Below are 26,791 nucleotides of genomic sequence, written 5' to 3'. Positions count from 1 at the left end.
TATTTTTTTTTTTTTATAGACACTAGAGACCCAGGCTGGTCTTGAACTCCTGGGCTCAAGCAATCTTCCCACCTTGGCCTCCCAAAGTGCTGGAATTACAGGCGTAAGCCACTGTGCCAGCCAGAAGAAAATTTCTTATGATTCTCCTTTTCACATTTCTACATCATTTAACTTAAAATATTTCTTGTAATGACAAGGCAACCTTAACGAAAGACCCCATTTTTGCTACCATTTGCAACAACTCATCTGCATATGTCAGGATGTTCCCACACGCCCCTCCCTCGCAGGAATAAGCTGGATGTTAAGTCCAGCGAAAAACTCAACCGTCATCTAAGACCACTGAATTCCAATTTTGTTCTTATCAATATAGCCATAGAGATCTTTTGGTTTGTTTATAATAAGCAAATGTTACAAATGTGAATGTGTACTAAATTTTATTTTATTAAATTTTCACTTTGGTTTCATATATTTATTTTAATAAAATACCACTTTGCTTTGGCATTGGCTATAAATTGCATTTGGTTCTGCTGGTACGAATTTTGAAAACTGGTACTAGTTTTTAAACTGCACCCTAGGGAGCCTCACATTTGGAGGCAACAGAGGGGCCACAGAGCAGCAGGCCAGAAGCGAACACAAGGGCTCTGGCTCCTCACCAGGGGACTCGTCTTTTCCCTCTTTGCTACTGGCATTCCATACAGTTCCGTGTGACGAAGCGTTCCATTTCTAAGAAATACTGAAAAATCCAGCTCTAAGGCATCAAAAATGTGATTTTTGTTTTATAGTTTGAAGGTCCTGATTTTCACGCCATGATCGGAGATTCCTGTGATGTGCGTGCTGGGCAGAGAGGCCAGGCCCTGAGCGCCATCCTGTTCCAGGCATCCTTTCTGTATAGGAAGTCTGAGGGTTACGTTAGATAAGGAATGGGAAGCCACTGCAGTTCTCCACCCAAGAAAGTAGATTTTCTGAGATATTTTAAAAACAGGTTTTACACACAAAAACATTTGTGGTAATCCCACTAAAAATTTTCTTCTGGATGTCTCAGGGCAAGGGTTTCTAGAGGAGAGTAAAAGAAACATGTAACGGCTGATGGCCACACACAGAGACATCTGGTCTACCTACCTAGTCCCTGCTGCTATATTTACTTTTCATAGCTAAAGTAAATGTTATTGTAGTGCTCATAAACAGGAACATTTCCAATTTTGCAGCTCTAGAAAACAAATCTGAGAGGTGGGGCACAGTGGCTCATGCCTGTAATCCCAGCACTTTGGGAGCCAAGGTGGGCAGAACACTTGGGTCAGGAGTTCGAGACCAGCCCGGCCAATATTGTGAAACCTCATCTCTACTAAAAATACAAAAATTAGCCGGGAGTGGTGGCAGGCCCCTGTAATCCCAGCTACTAGGGAGGCTGAGGCGGGAGAATCTCTTGAACCTGGGAGGCTGAGGTTGCAGTGAGTGGAGATCGCGCCATTGCACTCCAGCCTGGGTGACAGAATGACTCGAAAAAAAAAATCTGAAAATAAATTTGGCTAGAGATAGAGATCAAAATGAGAGGTAAGAAGAATATGTATATGCATCCAGGTGGCTGCTATATATTTAATAAGTTCAACAGTATATACAGTAATATGCATAATTTAAAATTATAGTTCCTTTCATCTTATTTTTTAAACTTTTTATTTATGTATTTATTTTGAGACGGAGTTTCACTCTTGTCACCCAGACTGGAGTGCAATGGCATGGTCTTGGCTCACTGAAACCTCCGCCTCCCGGGTTCAAGCAATTCTGCCTCAGCCTCCCGAGTAGCTGGGATTAAAGGCGCATGCACCACCATGCCCGGCTAATTTCTGCAATTTTAGTAGAGATGGGGTTTCACCACGTTAGCCAGGCTGGTCTCAAACTCCTGACTTCAGGTGATTAGCCCACCTCGGCCTCCCAAAGTGCTGGGATTACGGGTGTGAGCCTCCGCGCCAGGTCAATTCCTTTCATTTTAAAATGACCTTCAAAAAATTAACTTTGAAGTTGAAATTTCATCTGTGCTAATAATTTCCAGATTGTCCTGAAAGCTGAGTATTCTGGGACTTGACAGCCATAGGATCAAATCAGTGCCAAAGAAGGCCAATGTGGTCAAGAAAACTACTGAAAGATGACAGAAAACAGATCTGGGACTACAGCAGAAAAATCACTTGACTTTTTTCGCTGCTCTTTTCTTTTTTTCTGGGATAGTGTCTCTCCTTAGAGAATTCAAAAACCAATTATTGAAATGGATGTACCCTACAGGAGCTCATCATGTGTCCTACTGAGCATAAGAACCTACACTCTGTGAGCTGTGGAGTTTAAAGTTCCATTAAGCAAAGTCCGATTTTATAAAGCTATGCCAAAGATCCAATTCTCTCTGATTTTCTTTCTCCCAAAATAACCGTTTCCATGGTTACATAATCACTTAGTATTAGGACTTAGAGGAAATGCATTTTGGGGGATAATTCAGTAGAGGTTGTTTTTAAATTTTCACAGTAGGAACTAGGAAATTCAATATAAAATATAATCTCTGGTAATTTGCACAGCTTGCTCAATGCTTCAAGGACACTCACTTTTACAGAAAACACAGTATTTAAAGCTCAGTGATAATAATTATTCTTACAGTCCTGCAATCACATCAGTCCTGCAGCTGCTCAGTGCCACCTGGCTGGCCCTGCCTCACCACAGCACCTGCTCAGGGACACACAAATGGCCACCGACTGGGTCAAGTGAGCCCCAGCAACTGGCCAGTGGGCCTGTTTGACGGGACAAGGCTAGGTAAGAATTGCCCTGGCCTTAGCAAAGCCCATCTCCCCTGCTCCCTCTGGAATTGGGCTGCAGATTACGGAGTGGACAAGGTACGAGTGGAGTAAACAGGGATGGCAAAGTTGAAACGCCTGAAGGCAAGAACAGAATACTTTTCCCCACAGGGCCTTTGGCTCAATACAGTTTCCAGATCCTCGGGAGAAAACCCCCCTTTTCTTGAAGTCACTTAGTAAGTTTCCATTCCTTGCATGCCAAGCAGCACAACACAGATCTTCACCGCCTTAGACTTTTTTCATGGGTGCTTTACAGTTTTGGAGGTCCCTATCCACACGCGTATTTGCAGGCTTGGAGAGAGTGTGTGGGGGCATGTATTTTTGGTGGGTCAAGTATGAAGAAGCAGGCCTTATAAACACATATTCAGACCTTAACCTGTACTTCAGAAGAGGACCGCTGACTCACCAAGGAGGCCTGAAGGACAAGGCAGCATCTCTGTCTTCACATGAGTCCTCCCCTAGACTGTGCCCATGGCCAGGCCTGACCACATAGCTCCCATTGCCTTTCCTGCCCTGGATTCTTCCCTCTCCTGTCATTTTTTTTTTTTTAAATCAAGACATAATTTACATAACTTATAATTTCAAATAAGACAAAACTCACCATTTTGATGTATGCAATTCCATGGTTTCACAGTATATTCACAAAATTGTGCAACCATCACCACTATCCAATTCCAGAACTTACTCATTATCTCAAAGAGAAACCCTCCCCCCATTAGCAGTCACTCTTAAGTTCCCCCTCTCCCCAGCCCCTAGAAACCACTACTTGACTTCTGTCTCTGTAGATTTACCTATTCTGGTTATTTCATATACATGTAATCATATAATATGTGTCTTTTTTGTGTCTTATTTCTTTCACTTAGTGTGATGTTTTCAAGGTTCATCCATGTTGTAGCATGTGTCAGCACTTTATTCCTTTTCATTGCCGAGTTATATTCCATTGTGTGGATGTATCACGTTTTGTCTATACATTCTTCATTTGATGAACATTTCGGTTGTTTTCACCTTTTAGTTATGATGACAAATATTGCTATGAACATCCATCTACCAGTTTTTGTGTGGAGGTATGTTTTTAATTCTCTTGGGTTTACACCTAGGAGTGGAATTGCTGGGTAATTCGATGTTGAACGTTTTGAGGAACTACTGGATTCGCTTAATTGGCAGCTTGGCCTCCTGAGGCCCTAACATTTCAGCATCACTGAGAAGCCCAAAAGACTCCCATGACTCCTCACGGAAGAAATAACTTTAAGAGGTCTTAGAATTATTACCTTCTTCATAAGCACTAGGGTTCAAGATGCAATTCTGAGGCTGAGGCAGGAGAATCGCTTGAACCCAGGAGGCGGAGGTTGTAGTGAGCCAAGATCGTGCCATTGCACTCCAGCCTGGGCAACAAAAGCGAAACTCCGCCTCAAAAAAAAAAAAAAAAAAAAAAAGATGCAATTCTGTTGAGCAAGGTAACACAGTGACTTAGTGTCACACCAAGATTTAAGTCAGAGCTTTTCCAAGAGCAATTTAGATGTAAAGAAAATAGAAAACACGCAGGAATAGTGGGAATCAGCATGGGGAAAGGCGAGTGAGTATGGACCCGTCAAGGAGATGAGGGTTGGCTTTTTCCATCAATACCACATCAAATACCGGCTCTTGTTTGGTCAGTTCACGTATTTCAGATAGCACCGACTGAGCACTGACTTTATTTATTTATTTATTTATTTTTTGAGATGGAGTCTTGCTCTCTTGCCCAGGCTGGAGTGCACTGATTTCAGCTCACTGAAACCTCTGCCTCCCAGGTTCAAGCGATTCTCCTGCCTCAGCTTCCTGAGTAGCTGAAATTACAGGTGTGTGCCACCATGCCCAGCAAATTTTTGTATTTTTAGTAGAGACGGGGTTTCACCATGTTTGTCAGGTTGGTCTCGAACTCCTGACCTCAAGTGATCTACACGCCTCGGCCTCCCAAAGGGCTGGGATTACAGGCGTGAGCTACTGCGCCCCTTGACTGAGCACTGACTTTTACAAGAACACCCACCTAGGAGCTGGGCATTTAAATATGAATAAGACACATTCCCTGGGGAATTCAAAACCTAGTAGGCTGAACAACACACACGAGTCTCGTGGTCCGAGCACTGCACTCTGAATCATGTCCTGTTACTGGCCTGATTTCGAAATGTCCTTTCTTTTATGAAGTGACGGTGGTGGGAGATGGAAGCAGCTTTTATTTTTTCTAACATCTTATTTGGCAAAGTAAAAAAATTCGGCAGCCCTATGTTGGTCTAACAGATTTATTGAAATGTTACTTGTTTTTGAAATCCCTCATCCCTCAATTCCAGAATCTGACCCTAGAGGAGAGACAAGATGGTTATTAGGATGCAAAGGTTATTGCTCCACATGATTCCCATATGTATTAAAATGGGTGAAACAAGCTAAATGGGAGAAGTTACAATTAGCCTAGGATAGTGAGGCCTCAAGGGGCAACTGGTTTCTGTAATTCTGTCAGGCCCAGGGTTCAGAAAGCTGGAACAGAGGCTTTGGCTAAAGGTGTTTTATTCCTGACAAGCCTAGAAGGGAGTCTTGGCCTGAGGCCCTGGGGCCTCGCTCACAAGGCAGTTTTTATCTGTGGCTTTCTGTAATTTGAAAGAATAAATCTAAAAGAAATAGCAGATTTTGGCTGTGGTCTCATCTGTTCCTGGGAAACTGTGATCATAGGCACCTCTCTAGGTGTCAGTTTCTGTATCAGTCACATTCTAGCAAGAGATAACACTTACCTAGTGCTTACTAAGTGCCAGGCACTATTTTGAGGACTTTGGATATCTACTTATTTAATCCCACAACCATATGAGAATAGATCCTGTTAATTTTCCCATAAAAGTAATTTGCCCAAAGTTTCACACAGTGGTCGGGGGTGGGGCCAGAATCTGAATTCCGATCTGCCTATTGCCAAGCTTACACCATTTCTTTTTCCATGATTTATTTTCACATATTCTATTTTAAATCAAATTATTAATTCTATCACTATGGTGATGCAGGAATAACTTGTCCATTTTCTTTTTTTTACAACAGAAAAATTTCTAATGTGGCATTGAGCAGAACTATGGTGTTCTCCAAGGCCAGTCTTTGTCCAATAAATACTGAAATACTGAAAAAGGATAATAGAACACATATTCCACAACAGCTTCAAATGCAGAGGTGTATGAATTTTAATATTATTAAGAGCTGCTTTAGAAATTCCAGTTGCTAGCATTTTCCTGGTATATTCTTCCCACCTCTAAAGCACTGTGAGTTTAACATATAATTCTGTTGTGTCTTTTTATTTTTGAGACAGGGTCTCACTCTGTTGCCCAGGCTGGAGTGTGTGGCACAATGATAGCTCACGGCAGCCTCCAACTCCTGGGCTCAAGGGATCCTCCCGCCTCAGCCTCCTGAATAGCTGGGATCACAGGCATGTGCCACCATGCCCAGCTTCTGCTGTGCCTTAAATGACTGCTTAATGATTGAAATATTGCAGAAAGAGTGAGTGAGAGTAAGAGGAAAAGATAAAAGGCCTTTTCAGCACCTGCAAGCCTCCCAAGGCTGCTCAGACTGCATTGGAGTTCCACTGAGAGACTTTCCAAACTCCCACACGCAAACCGAAAGCAACCAAATAACATGAGAGCAACCAAATAACATGAGAGCAACCACAGAACTGTATTCACAAAAGTAAACTCAAGGGCAGGGCCAATTTACAAACATTATTTAAGGAAAATCTTTTTTTTTCTTGAGACAGAGTCTAGCTCTGTCGCCCAGGCTGGAGTGCTGTGGCGTGACCTAGGATCGCTGCAAACTCCGCCTCCTGGGTTCACACCATTCCCCTGCCTCAACCTCCTGAGTAGCTGGGACTAAGGCGCCCGCCACCACGCCTGGCTAATTTTTTGTGTTTTTAGTAGAGACGGGGTTTCACCGTGTTAGCCAGGATGGTCTCGATCTCCTGACCTCGTGATCTGCCCATCTTGGCCTCCCAAAGTGCTGGGATTACAGGCGTGAGCCACCACGCCCGGCTATTTAAAGAAAATCTTGAAGGACTTGTCGTACATGGCAGGAAATAGGACATTTTTAATTTTTAAATTTTCATTTTTTTGAGACGAGCCTTGCTCTGTCACTCAGGCTGGAGTGCAGGTGTACAATCTCGGCTCACTGCCACCTCTGCCTCCCAGGTTTGAGCGATTCTCCTGCCTCAGCCTCCCAATAGCTGGGATTACAGGTGTCCAGCACGATGCCCGGCTAATTTTTGTATTTTTAGTAGAGATGAGGTTTTCACCATGTTGGCCAGGCTGGTCTTGAACTCCTGACCTCCGGTGATCAACCCTCCTCGGCCTCCCAAAGTGCTGGGATTACAGGCATGAGCCACCATGCCCGGCCAGGACATTTTAAATGCTTTTTTCATTAATTAAAAATTTTCGTGAGTAAATACTTTCTTTAGTGTATAATGGAGGTGGCTAACCCTTTCTATGGTCCTCTGAGGGTGTTTGCAGCAGGTGTGCGCTCCATTCTCGATGCTTTACTATACTTTGCCTTGCCAAGCGCGCTCACCACATGCCTGCGGACTGAGCGTGGGCCGTCCCGTCCTTGGACAAGGTAAGAAGGAGGTTAAGTACAATCTTACTAGGACCATCAGCCCTCCTCCTTCCAGGTCTCTCCAGCATCTGGCCCGGACGACCTGTGCCCTCTGCTGGGCACTCCCTCTCTCCCAGATGTGCTGTGAGGCTCTTCCTTGTCTGAAGCTGAACTTTCTCAGGCCCAGAGCCCTCTCCTCTCTGAGGGCACTCCTCGTGTGCCCTGGATTCCCAGGCTCTGCATACCATCAGTAGCTGATGACCGGTACACTGGGGCCATCTGCCTCTCTTCCGAGCTCTAGGCTCCAACAACAGACTGACTGTTCGATGACTCCACACGGCTCTCCATTTGGCATCTCAAACTCAACTTCTCCAAATCAGAGCTGGATCTCTTCCCTAAGTTTCCTAGATGTCCCCTTTGCAGTAAATGGCACCGTGGTTCACCCTGTACCCTCCTGGATCCCTTTCCTCATTAAGTCCACCAGCTAGTTCTGCCCCTTCAGCTTCCAGCACTCACCTGCATGGCTACCCCAGCCCAACCCAAGGCACCCCACAGGGTCTCTGCCTTCTGCATTCTACTTTCCCTGACAACCTCACGCTTGGAGCCGATGGCTGGGATGGCTGGTTGCTGTAGCTGAAAGAAAACCCAAGTTCCTTGCTGTGGTCTTCAGCCCTGGGGGTGTCTGGCCCCATTAACCTCCCTCACTTCTTTATGGCCACTCTTTCTTTCCCCACCCACGCTTAGTGTCTCCTCCTCCTCCTCCTCTTCTTCCCCCCGCTCCTCCTCTTCTTCCCCCCGCTCCTCCTCTTCTTCCCCCCCGCTCCTCCTCTTCTTCTGGCCCTTGCCATGGGCCCCTTGGAGCCTGGCTCTCTGGGCTTTGCTGGGTGCTTCAGGCCCATCCCATGGGGGATGGTGACTGGACATAGAACCTAGTAAGCAGGAGCTTGGGCCAACACAACCACTCCCTCCTGGAAATCAACATTCACAATGCAGCTCCACTGACTGGTTCCAAATACTATGAATTCCCAGATTTTATGCTATGGAATCTCTTCTATATATATGAATTTTTAGAGTTTAGAGATTTAAAATGTAAAATTTTTCATTTCTTGCTATCCATAGCTTTACATAAAACAACTAGTCAAATACAATTTTTAATTATCAAAACAGCAAACATATCTAGAACTTCTTAATAATTTAACATTGTTCTAAGGACCATTATTTTCTAATAGCAATAGAATATATCTAACATAACAAAACAAAATGGAAAAGTAAGTGTTTCAGGGAAAAACAATGAGCCAGCCCTGGCACCAGTGTCCTTTTCCTTTTTTTTTTTTTTTTGAGACAGAGTCTCATCTGTCGCCCAGGCCGGAGTGCAAGGGCGCGATCTCGGCTCACTGCAACCTCCGCCTCCCAGGTTCAAGTGATTCTCCTGCCTCAGCCTCCCGAGTAGCTGGGATTACAGGCACCCACCACCACGCCTAGCTCATTTTTGTATTTTTAGTAGAGACGGGGTTTCACCATGTTGGCCAGGCTGGTCTCGAACTCCTGACCTCAGGTGATCCGCCTGCCTTGGCCTCCCAAAATGCTGGAATTACAGGTGTGAGCCATCGGGCCCGGCCTTCTGGTATACTTCTAATGTGTACAGAATGATCACATTACTTTAAGTAAGAGCCTGGACTTGATCACAAGGTTCGTATTATTTTAAAATATAATTTGAGGCCTCTGCTCCAAAATCAAAACATAACAATAACTATGTAAGTTCACTTTAACTTACCAATATGCATACAGCTCTATGTAAAAGTCAAAAAATGAAGAGAACTGAAAACAATCAGGACAAAATGAACGAAACTTTCTGGTTCTCAGAAACGTTGATTCTTACTGGATTTTCAGTTTTCCATCTACTAAACATGTCTCATTTTAAAAGTTGATCTCTGTCATAAAAGGTTAATTATTCATTCCTTGCACTCAAGAAACTTCAGTACTGAGAAGGCAGCATAATCATGCATGCAATCATATTCTTCAAAGGGCCCTGTAACTTGTACAGGACACAACTTACTATTGTGCACAGTCAATCAGCTGGTATTCGTTGGATCTCTCAAAGCATGCCTTCACGCCTTCATCGTCCCAAAGTTTTTTCACATGGTCAAAGAATTCCTAAAGTTTGAAAGAGTTACAAATTTAAAAAAAAATGTGTAACAACCTTTTAAAAAGTTAAAAGGAAAAAGAAACTGCAAAAACTGTTTTTTGCAAGTAGTATTCAGATTTTCTTTGTGGAAGTCTGCATAGTAAAATGCACCAACTCTATGTTTAGTGTGATAAAAAATGTATGTATGCATGTTATCATTACTCAAGTCAAATTGCAAAATAGTTTTTTTTTTTTTTTTGAGACACAGTCTCGCTCTGTCACCCAGGCTGGAGTGCAGTGGCGCCATCTTGTTCACTGCAACCTCCACCTCCCAGGTTCAAGCGATTCTCCTGTCTCAGCCTCCCGAGAAGCTGGGATTACAGGCACATGCCACTGTGCCTGGCTAATTTTTGTATCTTTAGTAGAGACAGGGTTTCACCATGTTGACCAGGCTGGTCTCGAACTCCTGACCTCAAGTGATCCTCCCACCTCGGCCTCGCAAAGTGTTTGGATTACAAGCGTGAGCCACTGCGCCTGGCCCAAAATAGTTTTATCATTCTGGAAAGTCCCCCAAAATGCAAATTATGTCAAAGTTAATACCATACATTAACTATAAATACAATTAACAGCATAATTCTAAAGTATTTAGAATTCAGTAACTTAACTCATTGAACCGCCATCTCAGCCATGAAAAAAACATGCATATTATAAGGACAAGTTTTGTCTTAGCTTCTGTCTTTTACGTTTTCTATGTGAGTTATGATTAGGAATGGACATGGTTGAGTAGATGGATTAAATTTGGCCCAGACGTATTAGGTACACAAAAAGGAACTTTAAAAATTACACTTTGGGGATGATAATTTATTTCTTTTTTTGTTTAAAAAAACTAGGAGTTAAAAGTGTGAATTGTGATTTTTCATTCATTCCAGAGCCATGAGATCACTGTGCTCAACTTCACCTATTATTATGGCAAGCAAGACGCTCTGAAAGAAGAACATTTTTCATCTCAAAAGTAAATGAAGGGCTTATGAATTCATATTGGTAATATCCAAAAGGGCTATGGAAGCAAATGACTGCATTAGTAGCTAAACACAAAAGAAGTTATGTAAACGTTCACAAAACACTTTGTGGGGATATTCACGCCCTTCCCACGGCAGTTATTTGCCTGCCTTTGATCTTCAGGGTTCTCAGGCTCCATGGCCTGTCCCAGCGACTCCTCCTTCATGCTTATCAGCTGCCACATTTCTAGGAATCAACACAGATTCTTTGGAGAAAAAAAGAAGGACTGGCACTTTTTCTTAAGGACTCACAATTCCATACAAGGGTGGATCCAAGCACTGTGAGGGGTTTAATGCTCACAATTTGGAAGGCTCTCTTTGAAAAAACAGATGCAAAATGATGAGTACAAAATTAGGTATACATCCTTGGAAGGGGAGTAGAAGTGAGGCACCCAGAGTGTAGGCTTTATTAACGTTTAGAAAATCCAATTCTGATTTCACAGTATCAGGGACAATCTTGTAAGTTATGGCATAGTCTATATCTGTATCTGTCTGTCACCATTATCAACAAACCCAAATAGTTCCCAGTTGACAAAAAAAGAGACATTCTCCCCCTGAAGGGGGTGGCTAAACCTCTCAGTTTTCATCTTGTCTCCCTGTTTCCTTCTGGAATCTTCCTCTGATGCTCCCATTAACCCAGTAAAGGAGTTTGCAGGTTTCCTTAAAAAGATTTCCTTCGAAGAGCCATCCAAATCCATACACACACACACGTGTAAAGATCAATCCTGCATTATGCCGTTATCAAGATGGCCATGAAGAGAGTGACATCGCTGCCTCATGGTGATGGATCTTCCAGTTGCCAGCTCTGGGCACCTGATTTCTCTGGACACGACAGACGTATGATATATAAAAACTATAGACTCATGCTACATTGAAACAAATTTAACTGGATTTACCCAAACACAGGAACCACAGATACCAGATTTTATAAAAGTTCACATAAGAGTTATTCACTATAATGTTTCCAAATGCAATTAAAAAAACGACCAAGACTGTAGTAATTAATCTAAACTTGGTCAAAAAAAAAAAAAAAAAGAAAAACATATTGCTCCAGGCCCTGCAGGGCGGAAAGGGCTCCAAACCGTGTGGGGTACGGTGGTGTGGTCACCCTACTACCCAACCAGCCATAGAAGTAAGCCCACACGGTGCTGACCCCAGAGCTAACAGGCATGTGGCTAGAGGTCAGTGAGGGGGTTGAGAAATTGATCTTTTTAATTTTTAATTTTTATTTTTTGAGACGTGGTCTCACTCTGCCCCTTCTCGCAGGCTGGAGTGCAGTGGCGCAATCTGGGTTCACTGCAGCCTTGACCTCCCGAGCTCAAGCAATCCTCCTGTCTCAGCCTCCCAAGTAGCTGGGACTACAGCTGCGTGACACCACGCCTGGCTAATTTTTGTATTTTCCTAGAGACGGGGTTTTACCATGTTGCCCAAGCTGGTCTCCAACTCTTGGGCTCAAGCGATCCTCAGCCCTCAGGCTCCCGAACAGCGGGGACTACAGGTGTGTACCACAATATCCAGCTAATTTGTTTGTTCGTTTGTTTGCTTTGAGATTTGGCGGTGGGGGGTATGGGAAGGGAGGTCTCACAATGTTGCCCAGGCTGGGTCTCGAACTCCAGGCTCAAGTGATTCCACAGGCGCGCCCACCACGCCCCGCCTGAGAAACCCCATCTTGAGTAGGCCCGAAGCCGGGCTGTGGAAAGCCAGGCGCGCTAAGCCCCTGGGCCTCTCCAGAGCCGCCCTCGCCCCGCGCCTGCGGTGCCACACGCATCCGCCGCTCTGCACGCACACGACCTCCTGGCAGGCGGAGGAGAAACTGAGGCTCCCATCAGACGCCCCTTGCTTTTCGACTCACTTAGCACCCGTGAAACGGAGGCTTACGGAGGGGCAGCCATGGCCTGGGCGCGTTCTGGCCACTGGGCCACACTGGATGCCGGCCTGGCCTCGCCAGAGGGCGGATGTGCGCTCCAGGGAGGCGGGAGGCCCTTGTGCTTCAGCCCTTGGTGAGCTGGAAAGAGAAGGCATTCTAGCTCTGAAGCATTTACTGGGGCCCCTGCTCAGGGACCTCCCGGCTCCCTTTTGCAGAAACATCAGTATCACCGCCCCACCTGCCTCTGCAAACAGCGCACCCCCGCAGCTCCCCAGCTTGGAGGCCCCGCCCAGCGGGGCTGGGATTCTCAGCGCCCCCAGGCCTCAGCTCATTCCTTCAGGCTTCGGCTCCTGCTGTTTTCTCATTTCCTTCGCAATACCCATTCTCATTTTGCGTTAATTTCCTGCATGTCACAGTAAGGGCCTTACTCACGTGATAATCCCTATTTAAAATAGTTCTTACGTAGTTATTATTTTGTCGAGGGTACTGTGCACAGTACTTTAACACATGATCGCATTTAACTCTCACAAAACTGGAAGAGGTGGCTGTTATCACTGTGCTCAGAGAAGTTAAGTAATCCACCCAAGGGCACACAGCGGGTAATAGCAGAATATCTTATTCCACTGCCTGTGTTTTTAACCACTATGCATACTACCACCTTTTATTATATATATATTAAATCATCTTCTATTCTTTAGTTTTCTACTGGGTTTCTTTAAAACCACTATTTTAGAAAAACCACTCTTCACTGGATAAAGTACAGGGGATCTCATACAAGGGTACCTTGTTAAAGCAACACAAGACACTCATGAGGATTCCCACAGGTCTGTAAAGCTCAGTAACTTCTGTGGTCCTTCCGCGTTCACAAATACATTGCAAAGATGCCAAGTGTAAATTCAGCTCATGGGATAAGCCTTTATGTCCCGTGGTTGGGTAAGATTCACTGGTGAGGACTGGAACTGCTTTATAGGAGACGAAACTCTAGGTTTGAGCTGAAGCCTGAGAGAATTACAGAGAAGTGCTTGAACCAAGAATCAAGATACAGAATTTCTGGAGCATGTGTTGATAGCAAGAGTAAAACAAGGATTGTAGGCACTGTGATTTTTAAGTAGGTGATTTAGATAACATTGAAGAAACACAAAAGCGACAACAATCTCTCTTCACTTCAACTTCCTCATGGGTAAACATGTTGGACTAGCATACAGCTAAGTCCCCATGATTCCACATATTTACTTTTTAAAGGGTCCTAAAAACTTCATGGTGAATTCCAGGGCTGCTGTTGGGATTGTTACTTCAGTGTTTTACATGGAAAAGTTTCAAACTTATAAAAATAGAGAGAATGAATCTCCAGGTACCCATTACTCAGGTTCCACATTTATCAACACATGGCCAATTTCTTTTCATCCATATCTCATCCACTTTTACACTGCCTTTATTATTTTGAAACAAGTATTTTATTTATAAGGCAGCATATCATGTTATTTCAACATTATTTCTAAAACATAAAGACTTTTAAAAAATAGCCGTAATACCATTATCTCAACTAAAAAATACATAAACACTAGAAAAGGATTCTGTGAAGTCATTAAATATTTAGCCAGCCAGTGAAGCTTCTTAAGGTATAATGTAATATTTGTTCAGAGCTAGGCTAGGATTCTGATAGGGATCAAAATACGCCACCCCCAATTATGTGACACTGGCATATAGATTATTTTGAGCTGAAGGCAACTGAGAAACAACAGATATAAGAAGACCTGTCTGCTCTCCCCCTTTCTGCCTAAAAAAGAGCATAAATATCCCCCACCCTGTACTAGGATTAGAGTGACCTTTATCGCAGAGACAGAGAGCTGTCACGAAGATGAGTCTGCATAAGCAAACCTTACTAAAATAGCCCTTTCTCACAATTATATCAACCCTAGGAGCCCAAATCCCCTTTCGTTTGTAGTCACTTCTTCCACAATTTGTCACCCTTTGTTAAAATGGTATATAAGCTCCCAACTCTTTTTTTTTTTTTGCATGTTTCACTTCTTTTCTGTGACGCCCCTGTGCATATAAAATTAAAAACATTAATACAATTTGTATGTCTTTTCTCTTGTTAATTTGTCTGTTGTCATTTTAATTCACAGGCTCTAGTTTTTTTCCTTCCCTATAGATCTCATACATTTTAAAAAACAACAGAGAAATTAATATGAAGAATAATTTTAGTATGTCTATATTAGCAACTAAGATGAATAATACTAAATAAAAATAATTTCAGGGGTTTTTTTGTGTGTGTATGTGTCTGAAAAGAGTAATTCACAGTAAAATGTAACCTGTTTTGGACATCTGAGGGTATATAAAAACTGAAAGCGTAAAAAGAAAATTACTAAGTTAAATGTCTTAATTTTTTCTGTATTACTGAATATGAGAATTGCCATGTGATCTTCATATGTTCAGCAACTGATATATGTGAATATTTGTTATTTTTATTCAAAGGGATTTCAGTTATATAAAATAAAAATAATGATACCAAATTTAAACCTATTTTTTAAAAGCAAGGCTTTAAAATTTTGAAGTACAATTTTGATTTTCAAATCAACATTTAAACTAAAATTTGAAAAAATTAAAGCATGTAATGACTCTATTTCATATTGACAACATTTTCCTTCTGATACTGCTATCTACGACTACCTTTATATTGAAAGTATACTCAAAGATAACATGGAATTCTCAGATGAGTAAAAAAAACGTTTTTTGCTTTTAAATTCTTCTTAATTACTTTAAAATGCAAACAAACGGATGACAATAAGAAGTGTAAGAATAACATTTCTTCCATAATTTCTGTGCTAATATAACACAGTCAAATGACTTTTTGGTTACACTGACATTTGGGATACATTTTTCATTTTGAAATAAAAATCAAAGAGCTATTTCCCATCACTTGACGTGAGTGTGGTGCCGTCTGTCTGGCGGCTGTGGGGTCAGGCCGCCCTGCTCCCACTCCCCATGCTGGGGGTGGCCGGTGGTCCACACTGAGCCCTGCCCTGTGGGCTGGTGGACCTCATCCCTGGGTTGAGTGTGAAAATGTTCCCAACGTTCGCACAATATTCTTTCTAGGGTGACTTACGAAAAATACTTCTAATTTTAGTGTCGGGAATACTCTTGCATTTCTCAAGCAACTGCTTTTTACATTTTATTATTCATTTTTAATCTGTGGATCCTGTGACTTTCCTACTGCTTTCATTTACGTCACTGAGTTGACTGCATGAAAGCTTAGAAACCAAGTTTCAGGGTGTGTCCTGGCACGTGTGAAGGCCTCTGTCGGACACACTGAGCAGTAACTTCACTGCGGTTCCACAAAACTCACTCTCCCCGTTCCTGCCTTCATCCTCCCACATTTTCAGTTGCTTTATTAAGTTGTAACTTTGTCAGCAGCACTAAATCCTTTCTGGACCAAGTGGAAGCACACACAGTTGTTTAAGTTGTTTACCGTAACCTTTTACGGGAACCTAGTGAATAACTTCCACCACTGTAATCACATGAGCCTTAGAAACAGGCAGTTTCAGGACAGTATCCATTTAAATTGAATTTTTTAAAACTCGAGTTTAGGTCTGATTCATTTAAAATACACCTACTCAATTTTATCCCTTGGATAACAGAATGAGCTGGTAGGTATCTGTTGTTTCTTTTTTCAGGTATCTGGTGAATATCAAGTTAAAAGTCTGGATTTGTTCTTTTGTTATTTTACAGTGTTATAACACTATGATTTTGTTATGTATAATTTCTGTCCATCCTGAAATTTAATAAAATTCTCCTCTGCCTCCTGGGTTCAAGCCATTCTCCTGCCTCAGCCTCCTGACTAGCTGAGACTACAGGCAGGAGCCACCACACCTGGCTAATTTATTTTTATTTTTAGTACAGATGGGGTTTTGCCACATTGGCCAGGCTGGCCTCAAGTGATCCACCTGTCTCAGCCTCCCAAAGTGCTGGGATTACAGGCATGAGGCATAGTGCCTGGCCAGTATATCTAAAGTTCTATTGAGGAACAGTTTTCAGAAACCATGTTAAAAAAAACTCCACAAATGGGCTGTGCGCGGTGGCTCACGCCTGTAATACCAACACTTTGGGAGGCTGAGGCGGGCGGATCACCAGAGCCCAGGAGTTCGAGACCAGCCTGGCCAACATGGTGGAAGACCGTCTCTACTAAAAATACAAAAATTAGCCCGGTGTCGTGGCACGCACCTGCAATCCCAGCTACTTGAGAGGCTGAGACAGGAGAATCACTGGAACCCGGGAGGTGGAGGTTGCAGTGAGCAGAGAACTCCAGCCTGGGCGACAGAGCAAGAAATCTGTCTCAAAAAACAAAACAAAACAAAAAAGAAAACTACACGAAAACAAGCCAATTAAAAGCCTTTGCAGTTCCTGAGGGGAAAGCATCTTTCCTAGCGAGAAGCGTGATCGCCACAGGCAACAAGTTCAACAACTAAGCAACTACATGAGGTTAACGTTTACCTTAGCATTTACCGAGTGCCCAGGCAATGTTCTGAGAGCCTTAGGTACAAGGTCTCATCTGTCTCAAACAATCCTGCTGTGCAGGTAATTCAATGACAACATGAGAACCATCGAGAATACTTCATAAAACTGCTTAAGTTCACTTGACTAGGAAGTGGTCAAACCTGGATTCAAAAGCATGCTCTGAGGCTGGCTAGCTTCCCTGTTCTCTGCTCAATAGCAGTTCCTTGGGTATAAGAGACCAGTGAGGACAAGTATAAATTTGCAATACACCCCACACATCTATTTTTCCCTTAGGACTTAGCCTACTTCAATTATTATTAGTGTCATGTTTAAACAACTTTTTGAGTATTCTATATATGCCATAAATTCACCCATTTATAAAGTCACGCAACCACCAACACCCAGGTTTTAGAATTCTTCTATCACACGAAAGGTGCCTCATCCTCCTTCGGAGCCAAGCTCTGCCACCACCCCAGGCCCCAACCACCACTCAGTTCCTTCTGTCTCTGTAGTTTTGTCTTTTCTAGAAACTTCATGTAAATAAAACCATAGTCTTTTGTGACTGACTTCTTTCACTTAGCACATTTTTGAAATTCATCCATTTTGTTATGTACATTAACAGTTTGTTCCTTTTTTTTTTTTTTTTTTTTGAGACATAGTCTCACTCTGTCACCCAGGTTGGAGTGCAGTGGCACAATCTTGGCTCACTGCAACTTCCGCCTCCCAGGTTCAAGAGATTCTCCTGCCTCAGCCTCCCGAGTAGCTGGGATTACAGGTGCTGCCCACCATCAGGCCCAGCTAATTTTTGTATTTTTAGTAGAGACAGGGTTTCACCGTGTTGGCCAGGTGGCCTTTTTAAAAAAAATTAGAGTGGCCAGGTGCGGTGGCTGATGCCTATAATCCCAGCACTTTGGGAGCCCGAGGCAGGTGGATCATGAAAGAAGATCGAGACCATCCTAACATGGTGAAACCCCGTCTCTAATAAAAATACAAAAAAATTAGCTGGGCATGGTGGCGGGTGCCTGTAGTCCCAGCTACTCAGGAGGCTGAGGCAGGAGAATCGCTTGAACCCGGGAGGCGGAGGCTGCAGTGAGCCGAGATTGCGCTACTCCACTCCAGCCTGGGTGACAGAGCAAGACTCGGTCTCAAAAAAATTAAATAAATAAAAAATAAAAAAATTGCTGAGTTCTATTCCATTGTATGGATATATCATGTTTTGTTTATCCATTCACCAGCTGATGGGCACTTGGGTTATTTCCAGTTTTTGACTATTGTGAATAGTGCTACTAGGATTATTTGTGTAAAAGTCTTTGTATGGACATTTATTTTTATTTCTTTTGGGCAGGATGGGAATTGCAGGGTTTTATGGTAAGTGAATGTTTAAGTTTTAAAAATTGTCAAATTGTTTTCTATGGTGGTTGCACCATTTTACATTGTCAAGGGCAATGTTTAGGGGTTCTAGTATTTGCACATCCTCACCAATGCTTGGCTTTGTCTGTCTTCTTAATTTTAATTATTCTAGTGGGCATGTAGTGGTATCTCATTGTGCTTTTAGTTTGCATTTCCCTAATGATGAATTACGTTGGCTATCTTTTATGAAACTGTTGGCTCAACAATTGTTTTCTTATTATTGAGTTTTTTAAAAATAAAAGTAAGAGATTACAACAGTCTGGATTAAAATCCTTTATCAGCTATAGGTTTTGCAAATATTTTCTCCCAAATTTGCATTTTATTTTTCTTAAGTATTTTTTGATGAGCAAAGTTTATTTTCTAATTTAAAACATTTAAAAATATATAATCTGATATGGTTTGGAACTGTATCTTAGCCTAAATCTCATGTTGAATTGTAATCCCCAATGTTGGCGGTGGGGCCTGGTAGGAGGTGACTGGATCATGGAGGCGGACTTCCCCTTGGTGACTTAGTGCTCGTGAGAGCTGCTTGTTTAAAAGTGTGTAGCACCTCCCTGCTTCTCTCTTTCTCCTGCTGTGGCCAGGTAAGACATATCTGCTTCTCCTTTGCCTTCTGCCATGATTCTAAGTTTCCTGAGGCCTCCCCAGAAGCAGAAGCCGCTTTGCTTCCTGTACAGCCTGCAGAACCATGAGTCAATTAAATCTCTTTTCTTCATAAATTACACAGTCTCAGCTATTTCTTTATAGCAGTAACTATAAAGAAATATATAGAGAATGGACAAATACATAATTGACACATAATAACTGTTCATAGTTATGGGGTATAATGTGGTGCTTCAATGAGTATATACATAGTATAATGATCAAATCTGGGTAATTACTATATCTATCATTTTAAATATTTATCATTTCTTTGGGGTGATAATTTTCAAAGTCTGCTCTTTTGGCTAATTTGAAATATACACTACATTATTATTTGCTATAGTCACTCTCCTGTGTAATAGAACGCCCAAACTTATTCTTCATGTCTAACTCTAACTTTGTACCCATTGATCAGCTTCTTCCAATTCCCTCTCCTCTACTTTCCCCTCTCCAACCTCTAGTAACCACTTCTACTCTCTACTTCTATGAGATCAACATTTTTTTTTTTTTTGAGATGGAGTTTCACTCTTATTGCCCAGGATGGAGTGCAGTGGCGTGATCTCAGTTCACTGCAACCTCTGTTTCCCGAATTCAAGTGATTCTCCTGCCTTAGCCTCCCAAGTAGCTGGTATTAACAGGCAATGTGCCACCCCATGCCCAGTTAATTTTGTATTTTTAGTATAGACAGCGTTTCGCCATGTTGGTCAGGCTGGTCCCCAACTCCTGACCTCAAGTGATCCATCTGCTTTGGCCTCCCAAAGTGCTGGGATTATAGGTGTTAGCCACTAGTGGCACCTGGCCAAGATCAACTTTTTAAGACTCCATATATGATGAGACCATATGGTGTTTTGTTTTTCATTTTTTCTTTTTCTTTTTTTTGAGACAGAGTCTTGCTCTGTCGCCCAGGCTGGAGTGCAATGGAATCATCTCTGGTCACTGCAACCTCTGTCTCCCAGGTTCAAGCAATTCCCCTGCCTCAGCCTCCCAAGTAGCTGGGATTACAGGTGCCTGCCACAATGCCTGGCTAATTTTTTGTATTTTTGATAGAGACGGGGTTTCACCATGTTGATCAGACTGGTCTCGAACTCCTGCTCTCAGGTGATCCACCCGCCTCAGCCTCCCAAAGTGCTGGGATTCCAGGCACGAGCCACCGCGCCCGGCCCGGTGTTTTTCTGTGCCTGATGAACAAAGTTTTAAATTCTGATGTCCAATTAATCCATTTTTTTCTTTTAGAGTTTATCCTTTTTTGTGTGTTCTATCAAAGAAATATTTGCCTACCATTTAGTAAAAAATATTTCTTCCATTTTTTTTCTTAAAGTTTATAGTTTTGAGCTCTTACATTTAGGCCTATGATTCATGCAAATTAGTTTTTGGGTATGGTGTAAGGAAAGGGTCAATATTCACTTTTTTTCCATAGGGATATCCAGCTTCTCCTGAACATTTAGAGAAAAGACTATCCTATCCTTTCTCCATCGAATCCTTAGTACCTCTCACTCTCTTTTTAAATTTTTTTAATTTTTAAATTTGTTTTAGACACAGGGTCTTGCTCTGTTGCCCAGGCTGGAGTGCAGTGGTGCAATCACAGCTCGCTGCAGCCTCGACCTCCTGGGCTCAAGCCACCCTCCCGTGTCAGCCTCCTGAGTAGATGGGACCACAGGCACATGCCACTGCGCTTGACACCTCTCTTAAAATGGACCATATGAAGGTGGATCTATTTCTGAATTCTCAATTCTGTTCCACTGATCTCTAGCTCTCTCCTCATGCTAGCACTATACTGTCTTGATTATTGTGGCTTTCTAGTAAGTTTTCAAACTAGGCAGTTCTAACTTCTCCAACTTTGTTCTCCTTTTCTAACATTGTTTTGGCTACTCTAATAAAATAATTCGGTATTTTCATCAGGGAAAAAAGATTCAAAGAATCACGACTTTAGTCTTTGCTTCCAGACAAGCTTCTAAGTCTTTTGAATTTTTGCATAAATTTTAGCATTAGCTTGTCAATTTTTATAAAAAAGCCTGTTGGTATTTTGATTGGGATAACATTGAATCTATGGGTCACTTTGAGGAGAACTGCCACCTTAATGAGTTGTGTAATGCATGAATATAATTGAACATGTTATTTCTCTACTTATGTCTTTTTTTTTTTTTTTTTAAGATGGAGTCTCACCCTGTCACCCAGGCTGGAGTGCAGTAGAGTGATCTCGGCTCACTGCAACCTCCACCTCCCGGGTTCCACCAATTCTCCTGCCTCAGCCTCCCGAGTAGCTGGGATTACAGGTGCGTGCCACCATGCTTGACTAATTTGTTGTATCTTTAATAAAGATGGGGTTTCAGCATGTTTGGCCAGGCTGGTCTCGAACTCCTGACCTCGTGATCTGCCTGCCTCGGCCTCCCAAAGTGCTGGGATTACAGGTATAAGCCACCGCACCTGGCCTACTTATATCTTATTTAAATTATCTCAATAATGTTTTGTAGTTTTCAGCATATAGATTTTTTACATCTGTTGTTAAATTTTTTTCCAAGTAAACTTTTTTGGATGTTATTTATTTATTAATTTTTTTTTTTTGAGACGGAGTCTCGCTCTGTCACCCAGGCTGGAGTGCAGTGGTGCGATCTCGGCTCACTGCAACCTCTGCCTCCCAGGTTCAAGTGATTCTCTTGCCTCAGCCTCCCGAGTAGCTGGGACTACAGGCATGCGCCACCACGCCCAGCTAATTTTTGTATTTTTAGTAGAGACAGGGTTTCACCATGTTGGCCGGGCTGGTCTTGAACTCCTGACCTCAGGTGATCTGCCCACCTTGGCCTCCCAAAGTGCTGGGATTACAGGTGTGAGCCACCGCGCCCAGCCTGAATGTCATTTTTAATGTTCATGTTTTATAAATTTCATTTTTCAGAATTTTTTCATTTCTAGTGCCCAGAAATACAATTGATCTCTGTATTTGTTCCTGTGCCCTGCAAGCTTGCTAATTTCACATATTAATTCTCTCAAGATCTTTGAGGCCTGGGGCAGAAACAGAATTCCCTGCAGGTTCCCAAGTACAGGAGGATGAAGCCAAGGGACCTTCACAGCCCCCCAGGGCCAGCTGCAGGATTTCTACTGCTTTTACTCATTTTTTCAAAGATACTTGAAGATTTGTCTAGGGATGCTATCTTTTATTTCCAAATTATAATCTCACAAAACAACTGTGGAAAGTATAAAGTTTTACTAATCAGGTCCATGACCCACAGTACAGAATTAAATAAATCGAATCTCCAGTGATGGAACATAGAATTTTCCTCAAGTATTTTTTTCCCACAAAATTAATTTTTTAGCTTTTGACTTTTCACAATACTCCCACTCATAGACCTAAGATTCTCTCTGTAAAATCCTAATTCTTTAAGAAAGCTGTGCACTTGGAGCATGCCAAAGAGACTCACAAGAGAAACTTATTTGTGTGGGAACAGAAATAAAATAATTAGGTATTTTCATCAGGGAAAAAAGATTCAAAGAATCACGACTTTAGTCTTTGCTTCCAGACAAGCCTCTAAGTTATCTGACAAAAATTCTCTTTGGAACATCAAGCTTGAATTATGTAACATTTTAGGGTATTACTCCTATTCTTGGTCTTTTTAGTCACTCCGTATCCTTTCTGTTTTACCTGTTGAGAAGCAAAATGGAGAAAGGAGATCCCTTTTTGGGGGGAACACGGTTAAATTTAAAGCAAATATCTATAAAGGTGGGCTTGCTATATTCTTGCTGACAGTGACTACAGAATTAAATATATTTTTCTGTTGGAAAATTTTAGTGTAAAACACACCATTTCTAATGAGAAGGCATGAAATAATGTTTACGGCAATTTGAGCATAGATTTTGGTATCTGAGTGCTGGGGTTTGAATCCCGGCTGGGGTGGGTGGGTTCTTAGCTCTGACTGCTGACAGCTAACAGTTTCCTCGCCTGGTCCAAGGGATAATCCAGTATTCCTGGGCAGAGGCTGGTGCTAAGGCCAGGACTGACCAGTTCACAGCTCACAGGGGAAGGTGGGTAGGGCAGAAAGGAGAGTCTGTGAGGGGCGAGGGGCAGGAGGACATGGTGAAAGGGGCTGGAAAGACAAAGGAGAAGCGCGTGGGGGTGTGGGGATGTGGTGTCAGGGAGGACAAGCACAGCCGCAGGGCAGTCAAGAGTGTGGCGATCCGCCGGGGGGAGGGCTGCACTGGGGCCGTGGGACGGTCCAGGAGGCTCCTTTGGCAGCTTTGGGTGCAAGGAAGGCACCCAGGAATGTGGCATTGTGGCTTTCCCACATTGTGGGAAATGTGGCAAGGCCCGGATTTCAATGGTGGGGCGGGGGAGCAACACATGGTAAGGACAGGAAATTCTAGAAACGTCTACAGAACACCTGCATGTGGAGAGCACCACATGAGGTCCTGGCGCAGAAGAGAGATGGGGGCACAGCTTCTGAGCTGCAGGAGCAGCTGTGCTCAGATCATAAGCACGGCGGGGTGTGGGGGGCGGCCCAAGGGCACTGCATTCAGAACTAAGCTTCAACCACACCCACAGATTCCTGGATTTGCTCTCAGCCTTCAGACCCTTCAGGAAAGGCCCAAGAAAATGTAGCTTGTCCAGGCCAAAGCACTTATAGCCAGGCTGGATGGAACAGAAGGGCAACAGATGACTAGGAAAAATCTGCCACAGGGAGGAAAAGAGGCAGCAGAATACTGCCATAAACAACCTGAGATGCAGCTCTGAAATGTACCTGAGGGGCTGCATGCTGTAAACCAAGCCTCAATCCTCTGTGCGGGAAGGGGATGCTAGTGACCCACCACTGGACAGCCCCTCCCTGCAGGCTCCGGGCTGTTTTCCAGGTGATGAGCTGGGACTGGTCCAGCCATGTTCAGCCCCACTGGGACCAACAGCTCACACCTGCCAGGCAATGTGCAGGCCTGTGATCTCTGTGTTATCAATGGGCAGATGTACTTGTACCCAACACCATAAAATTAGCTGATAGTGTCCTAATTGGGAACAAACAAGGGTTTTTTTGAGACAGGATCTCACTCTGTCACTCAGGCTGGAGCGCAGTGATGCGATCTCGGCTTACTGCAATCTCTGCCCCTTTGGGCTCAAGCGATCCTCCCACCTCAGCCTCTTGAGTAGCTGGGACCACAGGCACACACCACCAAGCCTGGCTATTTTTTTGTATTTTTAGTAGAGACAGGTTCTCGCTATGTTGTCCAGGCTGGTTCTGACAACTCCCGAGCTCAAGCAATGCACCTGTCTCGGCCTCCCAAAGTGCTGACATTATAGGCGTGAGCCACCCCGCCCAGCCAAGGGTTTTTGTTCTATTGGGCTTTTGTTCTGAGAAGGTGCAGCCCCTAGCTCTGGGGAACCTCAGGGGCTACAGGAAGCTCAACACCTGCACTAGCTTAAAGGTATGAGGGGATTACAATTTCCACATACATACAAAAGAAAAGATTTCAAAGGCAGCCACTGAGCCCCTCTGTAATTCTGTAGTAGCTGTAAGTCTGTCAACAAATAACTGACATAAAAGGGAAAGAATATTGTCCAAAGAAATGCAAACACCTTGTAATTCTATACTTGTGGTTTGCACTAGATAATCTTAAAGATTTCCCAGTTCTTGGACTCAAATATTTCAAGTTTTACATTTTCCCTCTTTCTATTTTTTGTTTGTTTGCTTTTTTTTGAGACAGAGTCTTACTCTGTCACCCAGACTGGAGTGCAGTGGCTTGATCTTGGTTCACTGCAACCTTTGCCTTGCGGGGCCCAGTGAGTCTCATGCCTCCGCCTCTAGAGTAGCTGGGATTACAGGTGTATGCCACCACGCCTTGCTAATTTTTGTAGTTTTAGTAGAGACGGGGTTTTGCCATGTTGGCCAGGCTGGTATCCAACTCCCGGCCTCAAGTGATCCACCCACCTCAGCCTCTTTCTATTTTTTCATGTCACAGTTTTATTGAGATATAATTTATATACCATACAATTCAACAATCTTAAGTGTAGAATTCAATGGTCTCTAGAATATTTGTAGAGTTGTGCCTTCATCACCACCATCAATTTTGGAACATTTTTATTACCCAGAAAAGCAATTCTGCATGACCTATTAGCAGACACTCCTCATTTCTCCTCCCCCAGCCTCCTGCTTTCTTCCTTTTTGTTTTGAGATAGAGTCTCGCTCTGTCGCCCAGGCTGGAGTGCAGTGGCACGATCTCAGCTCACTGCAACCTCCGCTTCCCAGGTTCAAGTGATTCTCCTGCCTCAGACTCCTTAGCAGCTGGAATTGCAGGTGCATGCCACAACACCTGGCTAATTTTTGTTTTTTAGGTAGAGACAGGGTTTTGCCATGTTGGCCAGGCTGGTCTTGAACTCCTGACCTCAGGTGATCTGCCCACCTTGGCCTCCCAAAGTGCTGGGATTTACAGGCATGAGCCACCGTGCCTGGCCCCTCCTTTCTGTCTCTATAATTTTGCCCATGCTGGACCTTTCCTATAAATGGAGTCACACAATATGTGGCCTTTTGTGACTGGCTTCTCTGACTTAGCATGACGTTTCCAAGGGTCATCTCTGATATGGCATGTGTCAGCACTTCAGTCCTTGTTATTGCCGAACGGCATTCCATTACATGGATTGGACACATTTGTTGATCCATCTGTCATTTGATGAACATTTAGGCTGTTTCTACTTTTTGGCTATTATTGAGTAATGCTGCTATGAACATTTGTGTGCAAGTTTTAGTCTAGATGTATGTTTTCATTCCGTTTGGATACATGCCTGGGAATGGGACTCGTTCTTTCCCAAGAGAAACATCTGGATCTATATATATTACAAGAGTTTCTAGTTGGAATTAGTCACTCAACATGATTAATTCATCTCTAAACATTTAATAACTTCATTAAAAGCTCTATCTATCCTATCCAGGTGGGTAGCATGGCAGATGTTACATGAGGGTAACACTTATCTAACTTTCTAATGCGTTTCAGATTTAAATTCGCACAGAGATAGCCCCAACATTCTTGGAATTCCTGACAATTCCAAACAATCAAATAAGAAAGCCCCAAAGCCTGGCTTAGTACCTCTTCCTGGCCTTCTGCTCCAGCCACAGCCACTTTCTGAGCTTCCTGGGCCACACTGTGAGGGAACAGGGACAGCAGTAAAAAGGGCAGAGGCGCTCTTTTGCTTTGGAGCTTGGAGTGCAGGGTGAGTGACTGGAGGAGAGGAGAGTCTGGGGACAGTGGCGATTCCTTCCACTCCCTGCAGAGTGACTCAACCAAAGTAAGGCCTGTCATTCACTGATTCACTCAGCAAATATTTATCATGGGCCTGGAATGGGTAAGAAGACCTGTGAGGGGAGAGTAGGGACAAACAGTCTTTAAAAAAAAAAAAAAGGCTGGGCTGGACAAGGAAGTGTGAAGTTTCTCCTGTGAGATGAGGGTCACCAATGACATTCAGGCTGCTTTCAGGGGACCTCGGTCCTCATCTTACCTGGCTCATCATTAGCACCTGACAGGGCTGACCACACCCTCCCTGTGAAACACTGTCTTGGCTTTCAAGACATCATGGCCACTTTTGCTCAGAGTTCATTGCTGGCTCCCTCTCTTCCCACAGCCTCCTAATCCTAGAGGAATCCAAGGTTGGTGCCGGGTCCTCCTCTCTATGTAAGCTCACTTCCTTGGCGATCTCCACTTTGTGGCATGCACACCATGAATATACTAGTGACTCCAAATGGACATCTCCAGCTTAGGCCTCTCCTCTGAATTCTGGACTTGCACATCCAATTGCCTGCCTGACATCACTGCT

General features: G+C 43.3%; 1 protein-coding gene across 2 annotated transcripts in view; it reads right to left on the bottom strand.

The window, feature by feature from the left end:
• GNAL (G protein subunit alpha L) overlaps positions 1-26,791 on the bottom strand; it is a 200,266-nt gene that overhangs the window by 49,701 nt on the left and 123,774 nt on the right. For both annotated transcript variants that reach the window (XM_054460592.2, XM_054460595.1), the window contains one exon: positions 9,472-9,569. In XM_054460592.2, coding sequence (XP_054316567.1) covers positions 9,472-9,569 — 98 coding nt within the window. The remainder of the gene's footprint in view (positions 1-9,471; positions 9,570-26,791) is intronic.

This window comes from Pongo pygmaeus, chromosome 17 (assembly GCF_028885625.2).
Source record: "Pongo pygmaeus isolate AG05252 chromosome 17, NHGRI_mPonPyg2-v2.0_pri, whole genome shotgun sequence".
In the NCBI taxonomy this organism is placed as follows: Eukaryota; Metazoa; Chordata; class Mammalia; order Primates; family Hominidae; genus Pongo; species Pongo pygmaeus.
This window is presented reverse-complemented; position numbering and strand designations above follow the sequence as displayed.